This window comes from Varanus komodoensis, unplaced genomic scaffold, assembly GCF_004798865.1.
Source record: "Varanus komodoensis strain SLA01 unplaced genomic scaffold, ASM479886v1 scaffold50, whole genome shotgun sequence".
In the NCBI taxonomy this organism is placed as follows: Eukaryota; Metazoa; Chordata; class Lepidosauria; order Squamata; family Varanidae; genus Varanus; species Varanus komodoensis.
This window is the reverse complement of record NW_025336088.1, coordinates 1,224,129-1,243,609: the sequence shown is the minus strand read 5'-3', so window position 1 is coordinate 1,243,609 and position 19,481 is coordinate 1,224,129. Positions and strand designations below refer to the sequence as shown.

At 40.6% G+C, this 19,481-nt stretch overlaps 1 protein-coding gene across 3 annotated transcripts; it reads right to left on the bottom strand.

Annotated features, from left to right (window-relative positions):
- Positions 1 to 389: 389 nt before the first annotated feature.
- Positions 390 to 19,420, bottom strand: METTL16 (methyltransferase 16, N6-methyladenosine). Of its 3 annotated transcripts, none has more exons than XM_044447190.1 (10): positions 19,168 to 19,420; positions 18,354 to 18,500; positions 14,581 to 14,783; positions 13,268 to 13,408; positions 12,219 to 12,334; positions 10,907 to 11,049; positions 9,255 to 9,324; positions 8,523 to 8,612; positions 1,806 to 1,979; positions 390 to 1,713 (listed from the first exon to the last, which is right to left on the bottom strand). In XM_044447190.1, the coding sequence occupies exons 2-10, from the start codon at positions 18,479 to 18,481 to the stop codon at positions 1,105 to 1,107; spliced, it is 1,674 nt and encodes a 557-aa protein (XP_044303125.1). In that variant the 5' UTR covers positions 18,482 to 18,500; positions 19,168 to 19,420; the 3' UTR covers positions 390 to 1,104. The 3 variants fall into 3 exon arrangements, with proteins under 3 accessions (XP_044303125.1, XP_044303126.1, XP_044303123.1); XM_044447191.1 differs by lacking the exon at positions 19,168 to 19,420 and adding an exon at positions 18,733 to 18,969; XM_044447188.1 differs by lacking the exon at positions 19,168 to 19,420 and adding an exon at positions 18,674 to 18,968.
- Positions 19,421 to 19,481: the final 61 nt, after the last annotated feature.

The window sequence follows — 19,481 nt, the reverse complement described above, 5'->3', positions numbered from 1 at the left end:
ACACTGGAAAATTTGCTCATCTTGGAGCTCAGTGTAAATATTTCTATAAATTTAAGGGTGTAGCTCTATTGCAATTTGAAAAAAATGTCTACATAAAATATCCTCATTTATTTAAAACATTTGTATGCCATCCAATTGTGCCACAGCACATCCGACAGCTTATGCATTCATTCCACCTTCCATTTTCTCAGTTAATTCAGGTATCTGCAAAATAGATTTCCACTCTGCAATTTATACAATTTTACACAAACATTTCTTCTTTAAAAAAAAAATCGGCAAATTGCAGCCCATTTGAAAAATGAACTTCCACATGCTGGCTCAATTTCTGTCAGGCTGAGTCAGTGCTAGAGCAGAACTGATAAAATAAAATCTGCAAGGCCAGGCTGAGAAAATATCTTAGCTTTTCATCTACTCTGGTTTTATTCAAACTACACGTGAACTTTACATTTTAAAAATAATGTGTTTATCACCAAGATTCATCAGAGTACTACAAATACTGGTTTTCACAATTTCATGGCCAAAAACAAACAAAACAAAACAGTGCCATTTTTGTCCAGTCCTCACTCTTTCAAACCTGGAGTTGCATTATGTAGAAAAATACCTGTTTACATTGCAATCTGAAGTTCAGGAGTATTTACTAGGAAATTGTCGAGGGAGGCAAGATACACATATAGTGGAGAACCTTTGGGCAGATGGAAAAACAGATGAAGATTATACAATAACATTACCCTTCTAAAAGCTGCTACAGTGCTATTTTCTAAATGTATGTTGCTCAAGTAAAATACTGAAAGGCTGTTAAGTGAAGGGCTGGACCAAGAATAAATTAGTCGCTCTTAGGTTTCATTGGCATCAAGTATATAAGTTAGTCCATAACTTAAGTCCCACTGATTTAAATGAGGGCTAAATGCAACTAATTTAGTCTGGATCCAACCCAGGTTTTTTTTTTTTTTTTTTAGAAAACCAGCATAATTCTTCAGAACATCACACTTCAAAAGAATTTTTTAAAAGTCACCTTTCACAGCAATGGTATCATAGAATATATTAAACAGAAGAGCAAGACTATCCAAATAAAACCTATGTATTTTCCCTCATTTCCATTTGTACTTAAGTTGTGACCAAGCGGAACATTTGGTTCTTTAGGTAGGTACACAGCTGGTTCATTAAATCTCTGTTCTGTCCCTCAATCCAGTGCATTTCTACTAAGGAATTTGTCCCCTCTTTCTTCACAATTAAGACACACTTGAAAAGGAACCATTCACTCGAGGTGTTGGCACTCTGTCCAGTCTCAGTAGCTTGACTATCAGTGATTAAGACCATGGACTCCTTTCCAGGACTGGAATCTTTCAATCCTGCTAAAGCTAGATCTTGTGTTTCTTCTCTGATTTCTTCAATATGTTCCTGGATGTTTCCCTCTTTAACTTCAGGTTCACTATTAAGTCCATCACCTTCTGCTGATTCAGGGTCATGACCAAGTGCCACAGATGCATTTTCGCTGGTTTCACTCTTGTTTCCTTCAGATTCTGTGGTATTACTTGGATTTTTCTGGTCCTTTTCTTCTGTGGTTTGCAGGAAATCGACAGATGCTCGAGGAAGTTCACGTAGTTGTCTGACTCGATCCCTTTTCTTTCTCCTTAAGTGAATCCAGGAATTTTCTAGAGCTGTTAGAAACAAGCTGACTTCATCATTTCCACAAGGAAGGCTTTTATGCTGAACCTATCAAAACAAGCACAAACAGAATTTCACTGTGAATCTATTAAGTCATTTGCCATTTACTGAAGCAAACAATAATAAATTGGTAATAATACCTTCAGATCTGTAAGAAGTTTTCTGATCCATGCAGCAACTACTGCCATTCCTTCAACAGCATCTATTCCCACAGATGAGGCTTTGGTAGCCAACTCTTTGGCTGTAGATTCCAAGACGAGGAATGTAATTGGTTTCCGGGGCTTTTCAAATTTTCTTTTCTTTGAAGGAGGTGACTGAGTGAGAAAACAGACACATATGCTCCAAGTTGAGTCGAATAATTAGAATTTCAAATATGAATGAAATTAGGCTAGCATTCAGGACTGTGAATAGAAAATGTTATAAACTACTAGTGTCAAGGTCTTGGACTCTCATTTAACAAACTTGGAAGGAAAGGTTTCTGTCCCGTTCTCAGCCATCCAGCCCACTTCTCCACACAAATCTCTCTCTGCAGGGTTTGGGAAGCACCCAGGGTTAGGTGGAGGAGCTCCTGTCGGAGGAGGGATTGTCCAATGTCATGCCTGGAAGAAAGTTGCCTGAAGGAAAGCTTCCCACCATCCCACTGCACCTCAGCCCAAACTGCTTGGAAGAACCCTGCTCCCAGGGAGAGGGCGCAACACAGCTGGCAGTAGAGGGAGGTGGGGAATGGAAGCTTTCCTTCTGTGAAGTGCTGCAGGTTATCTTAAGCACCAAGATACAACAGCGTGAATTATATATATGAAATATTGGAAAGGAAGAAAATCTCCAAGTGAGAAAAATGGGGGAAGAAATCAGATGAAGATGAACGTGTAGGTAAAAAAAGACAAGATAATGAGCTATCCAATAAAAACGAATTATTTCAGAAGTAAACAAATTGAACAATTGCTGCTGATCATTGTTCAATCCTTCATAGAGTAAGAATGGTCTAAGGAAATACTTATGTGTACCTAATTATAAATAAGGTTACATTGTTTGTTTTGTTTTGTTTCATTTCTATACTGCCCAACAGCTGAAGCACTCTGGGAAGTTTATATAGTCCATAAAAACAGATGGTAAAAGTACAATAAAAATATCAGAAAATCAGAAAAAATATTTAAAAGTTTTAAACAGCTAAAACAGATAATAACAACAGCCAGCGATAATTATGTACAATTGCTATGAAATTTCACTTTAACCATAAAAGTAATAAATAAAGTATATACAGACTACCATCTTTGTTCCTTTCTGAAAGTTCTGTGCAAGGAAATTTAACTACCATGCAAATTCATTCAGTGTGCAGAAAATACTCTGTGAAGGAATTCTGGAGAAGAGTTGTGCAGAAGCATGGAAGCCTTTGGCTTGCACTGAATCATCCTAAGGGGATCACAGTGAAAATGTGTCTTGATTTGCTGAATGGTAACAAGATGAAAATGGACTTTGAATATAGGGGAAATTATGATAAGTAGTCAAAGGAGACTTAAGGGCTTTAGGGAAAAAGGTGCACATGTTCGACATCTGGAGAGGGACACCATGGATCAGGTGTGAATGCTAGATACCCCCAAGCCAAGAAGGAAGAGCTGGAATGCTTGGTCTTAAGGGAGAACTTAGTGCGGGTGTCAGGGCAGAACAGAGAGAACTAATGGTATACGGTCATCTCTGGATGCAGAATCTATAGAAAGGACAGTGAAATTTGTACTGGAGTTTATGTGGCTCTGTATGATAAAAAGCACTGGAGATAGATGACCCTGAATTTCAAAGAGGGAAGGGGGCTCGAGTAGGGCAGTCAGGGCAGTCACTCTTGGGAAAGTTGTCAACCATGGACTACTTTTAAGGGTTCCTTGCCTGAGTCAAGGTGGGAGAAGTAACACCAAAGGGATCTTGCTTTACAGAAAGTCAACTAAGCAAGGCCAGATCTAGCAAAAGCAAAATTAATTAGAACTGAAAATAATTCACCTGCCTTAGGATAAGCAAAATACTAATGTCATTCTTCATGTATATGCCAATTGTACAGTGATTTCCCCCAGGGCAAAATCAAATCATTGACCAGCTGTATGATTGGAAATTTCTTACCTGTTTGGAAGGGTCAGGTTTTGAAAGGTAAAGCCTTGGCACTTTCTTGATTTGGCAATCCCAAATCACCCTTTTTGCATCTGTAATGGTTTCAACTAACCCACTGCTTCAGCCCAGAATGGCTAATGTTGCCATTTTTAAGCTTTAATGAAACAGTATAAAAACTCAGGGCTCCAACTCTCATTGTTTGTTCTTCCCCGGAGCAAACCTGGCCACTCCAGGCAAACCCCTTTTGCTGAATGATTGGGAATATGTCTTGCTGTCCCACTAGCAATATTCCATTCATGGCTGTTGGACCAGTACCATTCTGGGACCACAGTACTGAATCTTCTCCACACAGTTGGCAGGATCTTAACCACTTTTTGGAGTAGGGTAAACTTTGGAGTCCTGTAGACAAGCCCAGCCCTTGAAAAAGCCAAGAGTGAGCGCAGGAGTACACCACCAAGAGGCACAGGACACCATTTTCCTGTTACAATGCTGCCCTACACTGTTGCTCAGTTTCCCTGTATTTTGATCTCTTAGGATTCAGTTGAGACCTCCACTATATGGGTCTCCCCATGTCTGCTGATGCTTCGTACAGGTTGATGTATGTTCTTGCTCCTTTTGACTCATTACTGCTCTATCAAGTTAGTTTCACTGATTAATGAGTGTACATATTAAATTCTTGATTGTGCTTAGCAAATTTCTCTTGAAGCAGCAAATTTCTCTTGAAGCAGCAAAGTATGAATCATTCAGTTTCTCCTGTCAGGTGCCTTATTGCCAAAGTTAAAAAGCCTGTAAAGTGCTTATTTCCAGAACATGCTCAGGTTTGTACACATGTCTAGAGGAGCATATAGGGTAACAGGGCAAAATGTCAAGCAAACTAGAAAAGGTAATGTGGTAATTTAATATTTATATTGAGTAATTTAGTATTGAGGTCACATGTTTGTTGCCTGGATATAATGCTGAGTGCAATTTTAAGATGGAGAATGAACTCGGGGAGACATTCTATGTGTCCTCCCACTGACTGGATACAAGTAAGTTCTAGTTATGAAAAAGAGGTTATATTTCTTTATACTTGAAATGACGGTGCCCTAGAAAAGTTGGTAATGGAACTAAACAGTTGGAAAGTGACCCTGAACTTAAACGTAAGTGGTGCTACCCACAACCTTGACTGAGAGGAGAGCCTTGTGGAACCAGCTCAAAACAGGGACCATAGTGAGGTATGCAGGACTTGTTTCAGTCCAGATGCTGTACTCCACTTTGCAAGGGACTCTTGGGTAGGAACTACATTCCAGTGGTTGTCACGGCTGCAGGCAGAATGGGTAGGGCCAAGATATCTTAGGAGAACAATTTCAAATTTTTAGAATGGGAAGAAAAACTGCACAATAGTTGGGAAAGCACAAATTAGCATGTGATTAGGGGAAAGGGGGCATGGCCTTCTGGGATAAACTAAGGGGTCAGATTAGGACCTCCAGGGAGCCAGATTAAGTGGAAAATTGACAAGGAAGTCCAATGTAATACCCTTTAATTGGTAAAAGGTTAAAGAGGGTTAAAATGTCAAGACGGTGAAATATGCTTGCAGGCTGCATATTTGAAACTTGGCCGGAATGCATACCACAGGTTAGGAAAGCAAGTAGGGAGTCTAAAATTCAGTAGCGTGTTTAATAGACAAGGTCAAGGAAACTCTCACAGAAAAGAAGGCTTACTTCAGAAAATGGATAACATACTCAAATAAGAAGAAAAAAGGACACAAATGGAATAAAATAGACAATAAGAGATGCAAAAAGATTATACTGAGGGCCTATCGCTAGCAACATAGCCTTCCTTGGTGCCATCTTTTGGTTGGAAACTGTCCAGAGAGCTTTGGCTACAGGCAGTATAGTAATAAAATAAAACAATAATAAGATTAATAATACAAATAAATAAGCATCATGCATAAAATAAAGAATTCTTTGAAAAGAAACTGGCTAGGGAGGTACTTGAATTGTTGGAGGATGACAAAGTTAAAGAAGTACTAATGGAGGATCAGGTGATTACAGAAAAGCTAAATTGATTTCACTAAAAGAAAACATAGGACAGCTACTTCCAGGAAGGGAGTATTAAGAATTAAGGCAAATCATGGGGAAGAGAGAGAATGTTTTAGACTTTAGTAATAAATTAACAAATCACGTGGTTGCTGAAACTTTTCACCCAAGAGTCCTCTAAGAGCTCAAATGTGATGCTGCTAATCTTGTAAGAAAAGTATGAAACATGTCCCTGCAGAGTGGCAAATTTAAGTCCATTTTTTAAAAAGGGGAACTGGGGGTAATGCTCCACTTCTGTTGCTGTCAAACTTCCGTTAAGTTCTGTTTCAGGGAAATTGATGGAAAGTATTATTAAAGATAGCATGAGTAAGTATATGGAAGCACAAGTTTTACTGAAAAAGAATTAAGTTGTCTTCTACAAAGATATTTCCCTGTCTCACTAACCTTTTAGAGTTCTTCGAGGAGGTCAATAAATATGTGGACAGGGGTGATCTGATAGACACTGGTTACTTGAACTTCCAAAGGACTTTGACAAAATTCCTCATCAAAGACTCCTGAGCAAACTTAGCAGTGCTGAAATAAGAGGAGAGGTCCTCTAATGGATCAGTAACTGGTTAAAGAACTGAAAGCAGAGAACAGAAATAGTCAATTCTTGCAATGGACTGATGTGCACAGTAAGGTCCCATAAGGATCTGTATTGGGACTGGTGCTTTTTAATTTCTTCACTAATAATCTGGAATTAAGGATGAGCAGTGGCTGATAACATTAACTGATTTAGAAGATTTAACATGAAAGGGATTGCAAAGAGTTTCAAAAGGATCACTCTAAACTGGAGAAGTGGGTGTTAAAATGGCAACAGAAATGTAAAATGACATGCAGTGGGACACACAATCTCAGCTTCATGCATATGTTGGCAGAGAGACATTGAAATTAAGAGACATTGCTAACAATTCTGGATAGTTTGAAAATGTCAACCCAAATGTTCGGAAAAATCAAATTCCACAGTGGGCATAACTAGACCAGGAATAAAAAAAACAGATCTGCCAATATAATAATGCCCTTAACCAAATTTATGGTGCAATCTTGCTTGCAATACTGTGTACAGTTCTGGTTGCTGCACCTCTAAAAGGTACTGCAGAGTTGGAAAAGAACAACCAAAATGGTTAAGGGGCTACAGCAACTCTCCTATGAGGAAAGGCTACAGCATGCAGAGGTCTTTAGCTTAAAAAAAGATCAGCATGGCAAGACATGACAGAATTGCAGAAAATTATGCATTTTATGCAAATTAGGGTATGGAAGAAGTAAATAGAGAGGTTTTCTCCTTGTCTCAGCTTCTCATCTCATAGAAGCTGGGGTCATTCCGTGAAACTGAATGGTAGAAAATTCAGGACAAATAAAAGGAAGCATCTATTTACACACATCATTGATAAACTATGGAATTCATGACACAAGATGTAGCAATGGCTTTAAAAGGGGACAGACAAACTCATAAAGTATAATGCTATCAGTTGCATGGTCAGACCTCATCTAGAATACTGTGTCCAATCAAGAAGAATTTGGGTAAATTCTATGGAGTTCAAAGAACGGTAACAAAGATGATCAGGGGAGCAGAAAAATAATCCTATGAAGAAAGACAGAATGAAACTGGTACGTTTAGCCTTGAGATCATGGGGTGGGGGGAGGTACAATAGCACTTTTCAAATACCTCAAGAGTTGGCACACACAAGAAAGCCACAACCATCTCTTGATTATCCAAAACTGCAGAATATGAAATCATGGGGTTAAGTTACAGATTTCAGTTGAAAATCAGGAAAATCTTCCTAACAGTTTGAGCAGTTAGACAATTGGGCCAACTGGTTATGGAGTGGTAGGTGATCTGTCATGGCAGCCATCCATCAGGGTTGCTCTAAATTGGATTCCTACAGCATGCAGGGGACTGGACTTGATGGCTTAAATAATATCATTCTGATTCTATGATATTATCTCCAATGTCCTCACAGGTAGCCTGCCTCTTTATATCAGTTTCTAGAAAACACGAGTGAGAAGGGGCTACTGCGGTCTTGTTCTTCTTGTGGGCACCCTACAGCCACCTGCGTGAACACTGGGTGAACAGAATACTGGACTGGATAGACCTTTGGTCAGAATCAATATGGATCTTCTGATAGTCTTAAACTGGCCAGTCTAAATCTTTGAGGGAAACATGACCTATAGTTCTTCTATGTTCTTAATTCTTACTCTTCATACCACTGAACTGAAAAGACTTCTCTATGGCAATTAAAATTAGAAACCTGACACAGAGCTCTGTAAATTATGTACTGATGTACATTTGAGGTACACTCTCAAGAAGTTGAAGAAGAACCGAAATGTAAGTTTTGGACAAAGAGGGAAAATGATAATCAAAAGTGATTTATTTGTTAATTGAAAAAGGTAGATCCTCGATCAAAAAGTATAACTCACACGGTTTAAGTCATTACATTTTATCAAGCACACTGCATTGAGAAATGTTTTGTTATGTAAAGAACATGTATATTGCCAGGATCTGAAGAATCATTCAAGTAATTTGTGAAATTAGAGGGAAACATTTGAACATACTGTTCAAAAGAAAATCCCTTCACCACCATCTTGTCTGCACAGCAAGCTACTTTTGAAACCTGTGATATTGTAACATATCAGGATAGCATCCTAAATGATTCATAATGGAGAGTCACACAATGATGAGGAGGAGACAGCCACAGAGACACTTACTGGCACTCTGACATTTTCATAGAAGCTCCAAGCCAGCGCCCATCTCATGGTACGACCTTGACAGAACTCTGTGTAGGTCACTTTAGGTACCTGCACAAAGAAAATTAGCATGCACATTATGCGTTGTCAGTGTGCTGAAAGTTATTTTCTTTGATACTCAGCTTCAGAGACATTTGAAACAAGATTCCAAAAGATCCCATGTTGACAATTGTATTTTCTTAGTTTCTTATTACATTTTACCAAACATGAAAGACTGTGGATCACATGTGGACAACCTGTGGTCCATACACAGTTCCTCAGTGTGGCCTCTGTGGGAGCATATGTTCAAGCTTGCCCCAAATTCTCTCTTGATCCAGCACATAAGTACTGCATGTGGTAGTGGACAATGAACAGGTGGCTCACCAATGTTGTAAAGCCAAGATCTTTCCTCCAAAGCCTCCTAGATTCCTGCTCTGTTTGTGTGAAGTTAAGTGAGGCCATATCTATATGCGCAATAGAACTGGCTGAAGTGGAAGGCAACACAATAGTACAAAGCACAAGGTAAAGTATCTTGAAGCTAAGCCAGACTGGCTAGCCTCTGGATGGGATCTTTAAGTTACTTTAAATTCAGTGGAAGGAAAGGTGCAATATTTATCAGTGGAAAGTGTATCAGAGAAATGCATTCTATGAAACGGACAGTGCAGCTATAAACTCTAAGTAACAGCCATATGGCATGCTTAGAGAAATACTTACTCTGTGAATTCGAAGCTCTTCTTTCAATGGTGCCAAACTGCACTTTTTTCCAAGCATACAACTGTACCACCTGCAATAATGAAAACCATTTAGAACTGAGAAGTTTATAAATACAGTTCAATAAAAGATGGAACCTATCTAAAATGAAACTATGTAGAGGCCTTAAATCTGTAGCGAATGGGCAAGGGTCCTTGTACTACAGAGTTGTGACCTTGTCTTACTAGACAGCCATAGTAGAACAGCCACAGGATTGCACCATTACTGACTTTAATACCGCTGTGGACCTATTCAGACTGATTATCCTGTGTAACCAGTATCATGGTCAAGAAGCCACCCTTGGGACAGACTGTGGAGAAATGGTTTCCTGTAAGCAAAGGCATCAGACAAGGATGTATTTTATCTCTCTATTCCATCTGAATGCAGAGCAACTCAAAAAGAAAGCTGAATTATGATCAGAGGGAATGGAAATAGTGAAAGGCACGTCAATAATTTAAGATATGCAGATGATACCATATTACTGGTGGAAAGTAGCTATGTGTTGAAATGATTCCCGATGAAAGAAAAAGAAGAAAGTGCAAAAGCAGGACTGCAGCTGAATATTAAGAAAACAAAAATCATTGATTAAGAATTACATTATTTAAATGTTACCATGGCAGACAACAACTTTCATCTTTTTATGAATATGCTCAGATACTGAAGTTAGAAACTATATTTGTGAAATGTCCCTTGGCATCTTTCCCCCCATATATTTCCTTTCTTCGTTTCTAATATACTTTGTGAAATAAATAAATAAAATTGAAAAAAGGGAAAACAAAACAAAAATCATGTCCGCAGAAGGATAGAACTTTTACAGTTAACAATGGGGAAACTGAATTTGTGGAAGAGTTTGTATACTAGACACACGATTCAAACAGAGACTGCAGCCCTTAAATTCAAAGACTGAGACTTGAAAGGGCAGCAGTGAGGGAACTAGGAAAGATCATCAGGTGTAAGGATGTTTCACTGCAGGCCTAGGCCAAGATCATCCACATCAATGCATTCCTGATTACTATGCATGGGTGTGAGAGCTGGATAGTGAAGAAAGCTGACAGGAAGAAAATTGATGCGTTCGAAACATGATGCTGGCAGAAAGCCTTGCAAATACGCTGGACCACAGAAAGTGGGTTGTTGATCAAATCAAGCCAGAACTTTCCCTAGAAACAAAAATGATAAAACTGAAGTTGTCAGACTTCAGGCACATCGTGAGAAGGCAAGATGCAATAGAGAAGACAACCATGCTAGGGAAAGTTGAAAGAAGAGAAAGACCAGCTATGAGATGTGTTAACTCCATGCAGGAAGCCACGGCCGTGAATTTATAAGCCAGGAACGACTTGACAGCATATAACAACAAATAGGATGATATCCCTATGCATCTACTCATTTTGTTTGATATTTAATATTTTGCAGGTATTACAAGAATATTTTGTAATAATTCTTCTAAAGCCTGGAGCAGATTTATTTTATTTGTTTTTAATCTGTAGTGAAGGTATTTTTGTTTTCATTAGAAGATATTTGCATCTTTTGTATATCTTGGGTAATTTTTAACATTTTAAACATTGGATTGCAATTTCCTTTGACTGTAAGCCCTTGTTTGATCTGATTTAAATTCTTACCGTAATCTTTTTTTAAGCTGCAGGCTGTCATGGATTATTCTCTTGACAAACTCTAGCTCCCCTCCTTCAGCCATGATCTCAGTGATCCCTCCTGTGTTGACTGAGCTGGGAGGTGGTCTTCTGGGATTACGGGAATTTACTCCCTAGAAAAGAAATGAAGTGTTTGCATGATGCAGCTAAATTGTAATGGTACTGCTATCCCAACATATTGCCAACAGGTCACACCTCTCTCTACAGCGATGCAAATCATCATCCAGCCCTTCCTGGTTAAATTCAGGTTCGTGTTCTGGTTCCCTCTTGCCTTGGCTACTGCAAAGTTCTTCTCTTCAGCCTTCCCTTTTATTCTTTGTTCCTATCTCCATCAAAATGCTTCTGCCCTAGCCATTTGACTCTCGTAATTCAAACCTGGCAATACCACCACCATCAACATCCCTTAATTTCCTTTCCAGCTCCCTTTGCATCTGGCTCAAACTTCTTGCTCTTACCTCTCAGAGCTATTTTCTGCCCCTTCTTTCTGTACCATTTTTGCTCTTCCAAAGCCACAATTCTCAGCTGTTTGATCTTCTGCTATTCAGACATTTTACCTACTAGTTCATATGCCTGACTGCTCTTCCAGACCACCTAGCCATGTTACCTTTCTTTCTTCAAAAACCTCCATAACATCTGACTTTTCTGTGAACTTCTTAATACATGCAGCAGCACATTTTCATATTCACCTCTTATTAATTCTGCATCACACACACCTTCCCCCTCTGTTATAGGCTACTCTTACCTCTTCCAAAAATTTAGATCAGCCTTTCCCAACCAGCCTTTTAGATAAGTTGGACTATAATTCCCATTATCCCCAGTCATTAGAAATGTGTATATATCTGGAATGAGAGATCCAGTTATCCAACTAGGGGGAGATACATGTGAGAAATAACACAATTGGTGATTATTAATTGGACAAATAGCTTAAGAGATCCATAATGATGCTGTAGTAAATATTCTATAAAAATATAATTTTTTAAAGTATTTATAAAACAAAAAGGATAGCAATTATGTACAAAATGGTCTTTCAAAACATATAGCTGGTCCTGGCTTTCAGAGTTTGTATCTGAGGCACAGTATCTTGTCTTGCTATTTGTTACTATTTTATCCAGGTCACCTGAAAAAACTACACTTGGCTTCAGTTCTTTAGTATTTCTCAACAACATGCTTATCTATCAATCAGGCATCAAATGTTACACATATGAAGAGCCTGTTCAAAGATTAAGCATTTGTCAACATATGCAAAAAACGACCCAGTTTGTATGATCACCAGCCAACATACCTTTGCTTCTAGCTGGTTGGCAAAAAAGGGAGGGTTACACATGCAGAAGTCATAGATAACTTCAGATTCTTCTTCTAAGGCATCTAGCAGGAGTGTCTTTTGTGGCACTTTAACCACTGGAAGTAAAATGATGAACCAAACATGAATTCACTTTCAGTCAAACTTCCAGAAATTGCTAAATGCTACTGCCAAAAAAGTGGCAGAAGAAGACTGCATGCATTAAGTATAACAACACTATAGTATTTTATCCTTATTTCATATAATCAAAATGCAAATGAGGTATGTCACTATTGCCAGACCTTATAAAATAGTTTTCAGCATTGCCACTGTGATTTCCTAAGCTTAGTTATTCCACTACAAATAGCAAAAGCTGGAGAAGAGCCCCCAAAAGCAATAGTTACAGCCAAATGAAGCAATATCGTGACGGACCTTTAAGTAGTGCTGAATTACCAGTTTGCAACCTGCAGCAAGTACGGATAACATGAGCCAGCCAGACTCAGCTGCCTCAAGACATCTCACCAGCTTGGATAGTTTGTTAAAAACTGCTTACATTCAACTTCCATGTCACTAGGCAGTTCTGCTGACTTTGGTAGCTATAAGAACTATTTTACAGAACTGGAAGACACACATTTCAGCTCAAGTGACATAGCTGAACGATGTTTAAGCAAAAATCATTTTTTAATAAGAGAGATATCCCTGAGACCTTCACTTCTACATGGAATGACTTTTATTCCTTGTTGAACAGTGCCAGCTCACAAGCCACTTGGCCTATGCCACCATCTCTCCAGGCATCTCCCCTTTCTCTACTTGTTCTTGGATCCTCCCCCACACCCTTTTTCCCCTTGGTATTTTTCTCTGTTCTTCTTTGGTTGGTGTGATTAGGAAGATAAAAACAGATCTCCTGTTAACTGACACCAGCATTCAACATAATCAAGGCAACACTTTGGTTCTGTAGCCAAAAAATCTACAACATATGCATGATTTCGTCTGTAAAACAGCTTCAAACTATTTTGCTGCATAGGACTGGGACAAGTGAGATCAAATGATACCTTTTATAAGGTCAGATAAATTATTTTGCTCCACATTCTTCTTGGCATAGCTGAAACACACATCATCCACTTCCGTTGCAATGAAATACCATCCATTCAAAGTTGCACCAAGTAATGGGTAAATGCAGGAGGCACCTGTGCCTACATCGCACCCAATGCAGAAAAAAAATTACTAGTTAAAACAGTGAAGAGCAGCCAATCATACTACTCTGTATGTACTCTACGTACTTCAGAAAATCTCTGATGCTAAGTTGAGAGGCAAAGTTAGGGTGCTATCCTATTTTCCAGATATATTGGCAGGGAAGTATATGGTGGAAACTGTACTAGGTCTGCTTAACCTCACAGAAATCTCCATCACTGGAAATGTGCCAGTGCAACGCAACTGTGGCACCACTCTAGCAGCAGAATAGCAAACCAGGGTTGAAATGTGAGCAGGTCAGGGAAGGAGAAAAAATGGGTACGCACAGTTACAGCATAATGGAGGAAACACCAGTGATGGAAACTAAGGAGGTAGGATACCTTGTACAAGAAGAGAGCATTCTATAGTTGGAACAAACAGACTGGCCTCAGAACACACAGATGTACATATTGCTATTTCCCCAAAACTGGGCCACCCACTTGCTGGGTTATTTCTTCCCATGCAAGAGAAGTCCATGTAATGGAGGGCACTGCAGGGTCCTTGTGCCTTCTAGAGCACGGGTGGGGCAGAGAGATAGTATGGCTGCGTCTCTCCGTTAACAAGAGTGAAGTGGGGGTCTGGCTGTCACTGTGGGGCTCCTCACCGCACCAACCCATGATCAATGGGCACCATGGATGCTGAGGAAAGGCTGCCACTCTTGCTCAGTTCTGCAACCTTCATATTGATGCTTCCCCTCAAGGTTTAAGCCAGGAGTGTAAAAGATACACACTAAATTACACTGACACCGGGTGCCCTCTAAATCATCATGCTGATTAGTTGCCTGTGAGTGCAATGGAACAAAAGGACTCTCTTTGTTCAGAGGTTGCTGGAGCAGAGGGCCAGCTGCCAGTCTTGTACCTGGTGCATTATCAAAGGCATACTGGTATGGTTATGACATGTGTGTATGTCTGTGATGCCTCAAATTTCTATGCATGGACTGACTAGCTCATAATGTGCATTGTAGGTATGGGGCTATGGGCTACATTCTGTGTTGTTTAAGTAAAATTGCCTTGCTGTTACGAGTTCACAGGATCCCGACTAAGGTATGCTAATATTCTACTATTTTTTTTTTTTTTTTTGCATTACCCATGCAGCTAAGATCATAGGATGGCTTTGACTAACAGTTACCACATACCTATGTCTATTCCACATATAACTGAACCTTTAGTAGCAGCATCTTGCTGAGCAATCAGATCTTCAACCCAGTGGATATAGTTAAGTCTCAAGGGAACAGTTGGAATAAGTCTTTCTAATGGTATGTCAATTTGAAGTCCAAAGTCTTCTTTCAACAGGGTACACGTCAAGGCTCTCACTGCTTCTGGATCTTTGAAGTTTACACTGAAAAGCATAAAATACAAATACACTGAGGAATTTTTGCCTTAAATCTTTCATCAAGAAAAACTGACTAGAGCAATTTGCAGATAAACTTCAGAAGCTCTCACACACATTCTCACAACATGGATATGTCTAGATTGCAAATAAGAACTGCAGTGAGTTTTAACAGAAGGCTGTTGTTCTATGGCAGAACACAAACTTTGCATGGTATCGTTCCCAAATGCAATGCAGGGCATCTTCAGCAAGACTTAGGAAAGATTCTTGTTTGAGCATCTGAAAAGCCATTGCCAGTTAGCAAGGATAATACCAAACTGGGTGGGCAAATGGTCTGGCTCAATAAGAGTGCGGGGCTGGAACTCTTGGAACGCCATGGAGCCAAATGGGTGACTTGGGGCCAGTCACAGACTCTCGGCCAACTTGTCTCACAGGGTTGTTGTTGTGGGGATAAGACTGAGAGAAGCAGGAGGAGAATGATGTAAGCCGCTTCAAGTTCAATGTAAGAAAAGGATGTAAATCTAATAAATAATTAGTAACTTTCCCATTCCCTGCTCTGCCTCACTCCTCCATGGTCAACATGGCATGTGAAAGGAAGATGCCCCAGCAAGCATGCTCTACCATGCTTCCCCAGCTGCAAAGTAAATAAATAAAATGGCCTACCACCTGCTACTATGTCCTTAGCATTTTCCATTTCAGACCCTTTGGAAGAATCAGAGACAAACAGGCTTTCTCTTTCCACAGCTTACAGCAGAGTATTCACTATGCAGAAAGTGAAGCCCTAACGGCTATGGAGACCACATGCATTCACATAGTGAATGCCAGGTACGTCTCTCCAGTCATCACACCAATGGCCATATACCAATTGCCCTCTTCTCTTGCATACAGCACAAAAAATACATACAACTTGCTGACAGAGTTCCATTGCAATTCCTTCAACATGTTGGACATGTACTGTCTCAGCACAGTCTCTACCACAGTCTAGGCATCCATCAATGGAGGACAGCAGGGGCGCTAACAGTGGGAAAGGGGGTGAGGCAAGGGAACTGGAATCACTAAGGTCACAGTGCAACTCTCCCAGCACCAAATGAGCATGAGTGCAAGCCCGAGCTGAAATGGCTGTTGTTTGTTACTAACTACTGTTTTTGTCCCTCTTTGGGTTCTTCACTGACAGCCCAACTCCAAGAGGAGACCATTCTCTGCTGCTGATGCAATACAGATCAAAAGTGCAGCCCATCATAAGACCAACAGCAGAAGTAGCTAATCTGTTCCTAAGCATAATCACAACCTGCCTGTTCTAACACAACTCTGTTGCCTGGCTGCTGCTGAAGCCAAGCCTAGGCTGGGAGAAAAGCAAAGGGAGGAGTGGTACTTTTGTCCAACTGTTGTGTAATAGCCCCACTGTCGTAAGAAAGTTTGCAGGACCATCTGACTTTTTTTCTTATTCTTTTACAGAACTCCCTGCATCCAATAAACATGATGACTGTGTTCTAGTTGCTCCAAGACTGTATCTGAAGATTAGCCAATGGGCTACAGTTCATGGTGCAACCAACATGGGGTGGATAGGAGAGGGATATGAACAGCAAGGGTATTTATACCTCCAGTAACTGGGACTGATGAAAGAAAGTGCATGAGGCAGATGGGGCTGCATGGAATCATGAGGGCTGGGAGAAGACAGACCTCACCCTGTGAGCATTAGGCAATTAGACTCTTCCCAGGCGAGTCTTATGCTGAACTGTCTTTCCTTCCTTTCCCATGTAGTTTTATAAGGATATCCTGAAGCATCTCTGCAGAGGTTGCTGGAACATGGGGCCAGCTGCCAATCTTGGTGCATTATCAATGGCATACTGGTATGGCTGTGATGTGTGTATGTCTGTGATTTCTATGCATGGACTGACTGGCTCATAATGTGCACAGCCAACATTATGGGTATGGGGCTATGGGCTACACTCTCTGTTGTTTAAGTAAAATCACCGTGCTGTTAAGAGTGCATAGGATTTTGGTTCACATAGTAGTCAACTGAATGTCCATGGGAAACCCATGCAGAAGAATGCAACAACAGCCTCCTGATCATGTTCCCTAGCAACTGGTGCTCATGCTGTCTCTGATACTGGAAGTAATATATATCTATCATGATAGCCACTAATAGTCCTATCTTCTATTAATGTGTCTTGTTTCCTTTTACAGTCATCCAAACAGGTGTCTATCACTACATTTTGTTGTAGCAAATTCCATTGTTTAATCATGCACTGCACACAGAAGTGCTTTCTAATATGTCCTGAATTAGAACACAGTTTCATAGGATGAATTCAGGTTCTAGTATTTTGAGAGTGGAAATAAAATTATTTCCTTTCCATTTTTTCTGTACCATGCAAAAATTATGACCCTCTATTGTGTCAGCTTCTGATAAGCTAAAGAATTCTTTATTGTTCATCTTGATATTATTAGCAACATACTCCTCAAAATGCTTTTTTGTATTCCTTTTTTATTCTCCTAAGTGATAAAATTGCCATTACCTCAGCACAGGTGCTTTGGTGCTTTATTGAAAGATGAGTGTGTGAACAAATTTAGTAGGATCTATTTCTGGTTAGGAAAGAAATGCTACCTTCATACCTCCACCCTGTTTCCTTCGGCAGCAATTCAAAAAACCAAAATAGTGTCAAAGACTCTTCATGTGACACAACAGCCCACCATGGGTTCTTTATGTAAGCCATGGTGACGTTGTGTCTTGCACAGACTGAGTATGCAGTATGTTGTGCCATGCAAAACTGGAAAGCATAGGCACATGACCTGTCAATCCCACAGAGTCAATCTGGCAATCACAGGTGCTGCAGTTCATCATGGGTAACATAGCCCAAGGCATGTCATTCAAACCTGGTCCTTGTTAAGGCATTTTACCTGGACTTTAGTAGACTAAAACTTTTAAGGATAAAACTTGTGCTGCTTGGTTTTTTCTTTCTTCTTTTTGTTGATTAAACTTTGTGTTTATCTATCTACTGATATCTTATATTTTGAACTGTTGTAAATTGTCCAAGGACCTCTGGCTATTAGACAGCACATAAATAATAACTGAAATACATTTTGAATGTCTATTTGTTTTTGATTGATAAAACCAAAACACTGCACATATAGTAAATCATTCATAGTGTGACTTTTACTCAAAGTCTCAGCAGCCAAAACTATCTCAACCAAGTAGAGCCCATTTTTGAAATCTTGTAGTCTTATATATATAGTAATATACTTTTCCTATTATTTACATCATAGTTCCTTACGGTAGGGCACAGCACTTTAGCATGTCAACCATTGCATCTCTCAGCCTATTGTAAGCCATCACATAACTAGTCCAATTAGTTTTTGATTGCTACCACACCTAACTGCATACAACTGAACTGACTGTATATTTCCCCCCTATTTATCTTTTACCCCCATCCTTCTTCCCTCCTTCTGTACTATATAGCATCCAGGTGAGTCAGGTTTTGGACTCTAAATCCCTCTCAGCAGACATCTTTTTGTTATTCTGCAACTTCGTTGATGGTTGATGCTGTATACCATTTACTGCACATATGGATGCTGACCTACCTCACTCTTCCAGACAAATTTATTTGCACATGTTTCTTGAACTCTGGGTACTTTGATGCCAGATAAGCGAAGTCGGGTGGTTTGTCCTTGTACCTATTTCTTGCATGCATAGATTTGTTGAGGGCCATCCCGAGGGGCAGTAAAGACCTAGTGAAAAGAAAGATTGAGACACCACATCAGATTTGCCTGTTCCACGTGAAAGGGGCCACTGAGCAGCACAGCTCTCGTGCACCAGGATCCCCCTCCCAGTAGGTCTCCATGTGCCTCAATACTTTTCTCACAAGTGTGGCACACTCCTACCACTCGCATTCCCAACGTACACAAACAGGACGCCGTGAGGAAAAGTTACAGGCAGATGAGGGAAAGCAGGGTCACGTACAGCGCGAGCTTCCCGTATAAATATCTATGGTGAAAATGCAAAGGGCCTCTCGCGCGCGCTTATTGGAGGCCCAGCATACTGTCGCTCTAGCCTTCGCTCTCTATGGTAAAAAAAATTCCCTCGCAGCCGCGGGAAACTGAGGCTTCGAGTTCCCAGTTGCCGCCGCCAAGCGCTTGCGGGATTTGACGAGCAGGCAGTTATTCGGGGGAGGGCATAGAAGGTGCCTCCGGAAGCCGACCAGGAGAGGATGAGCCGAAGGGTTGGTCCCGCCCGCTTTTTCCTTCCTGGACAGCGGCTGCGCCGGGGAGCTCCTCTCTTCCCGGGCCCGGCCAGTTCCTGGACAGCTCCGCCTCGCTGCCGTCTCCCCGGCTGTGCAAAGGTTTTCATCTCACACTCAGGCCCAGATAATTCCTCCCCACACACTGCAGTACGCACACGGATCAATTCGTAGGGAAGTCACCAGGCTGTGCCTGGCCTCTTCTGCTCATCTGCAATGCGAGGCAGCGAGAAGGCGGCTGCGCTTTGCCTCCGGCTTTGCAGAGCAGATGGGCGTCCAGCAGCAGGGGCAAGTCAGCCCAGGCAAGCAGAAGGAAGTAAAAGCAGACCCTCTCTCTCCCGGGCCTCGCTCCATTGGCTAAGCATCGTCGCCCTGCGCTAGCAGACACAACCAGTCTCTTGTCTAGGAAAGCAAGCGTTTTTGCTCCTGCTCCCTCCTTATAATCTGTGAACGGGGAGAACAGAAGCTTCTG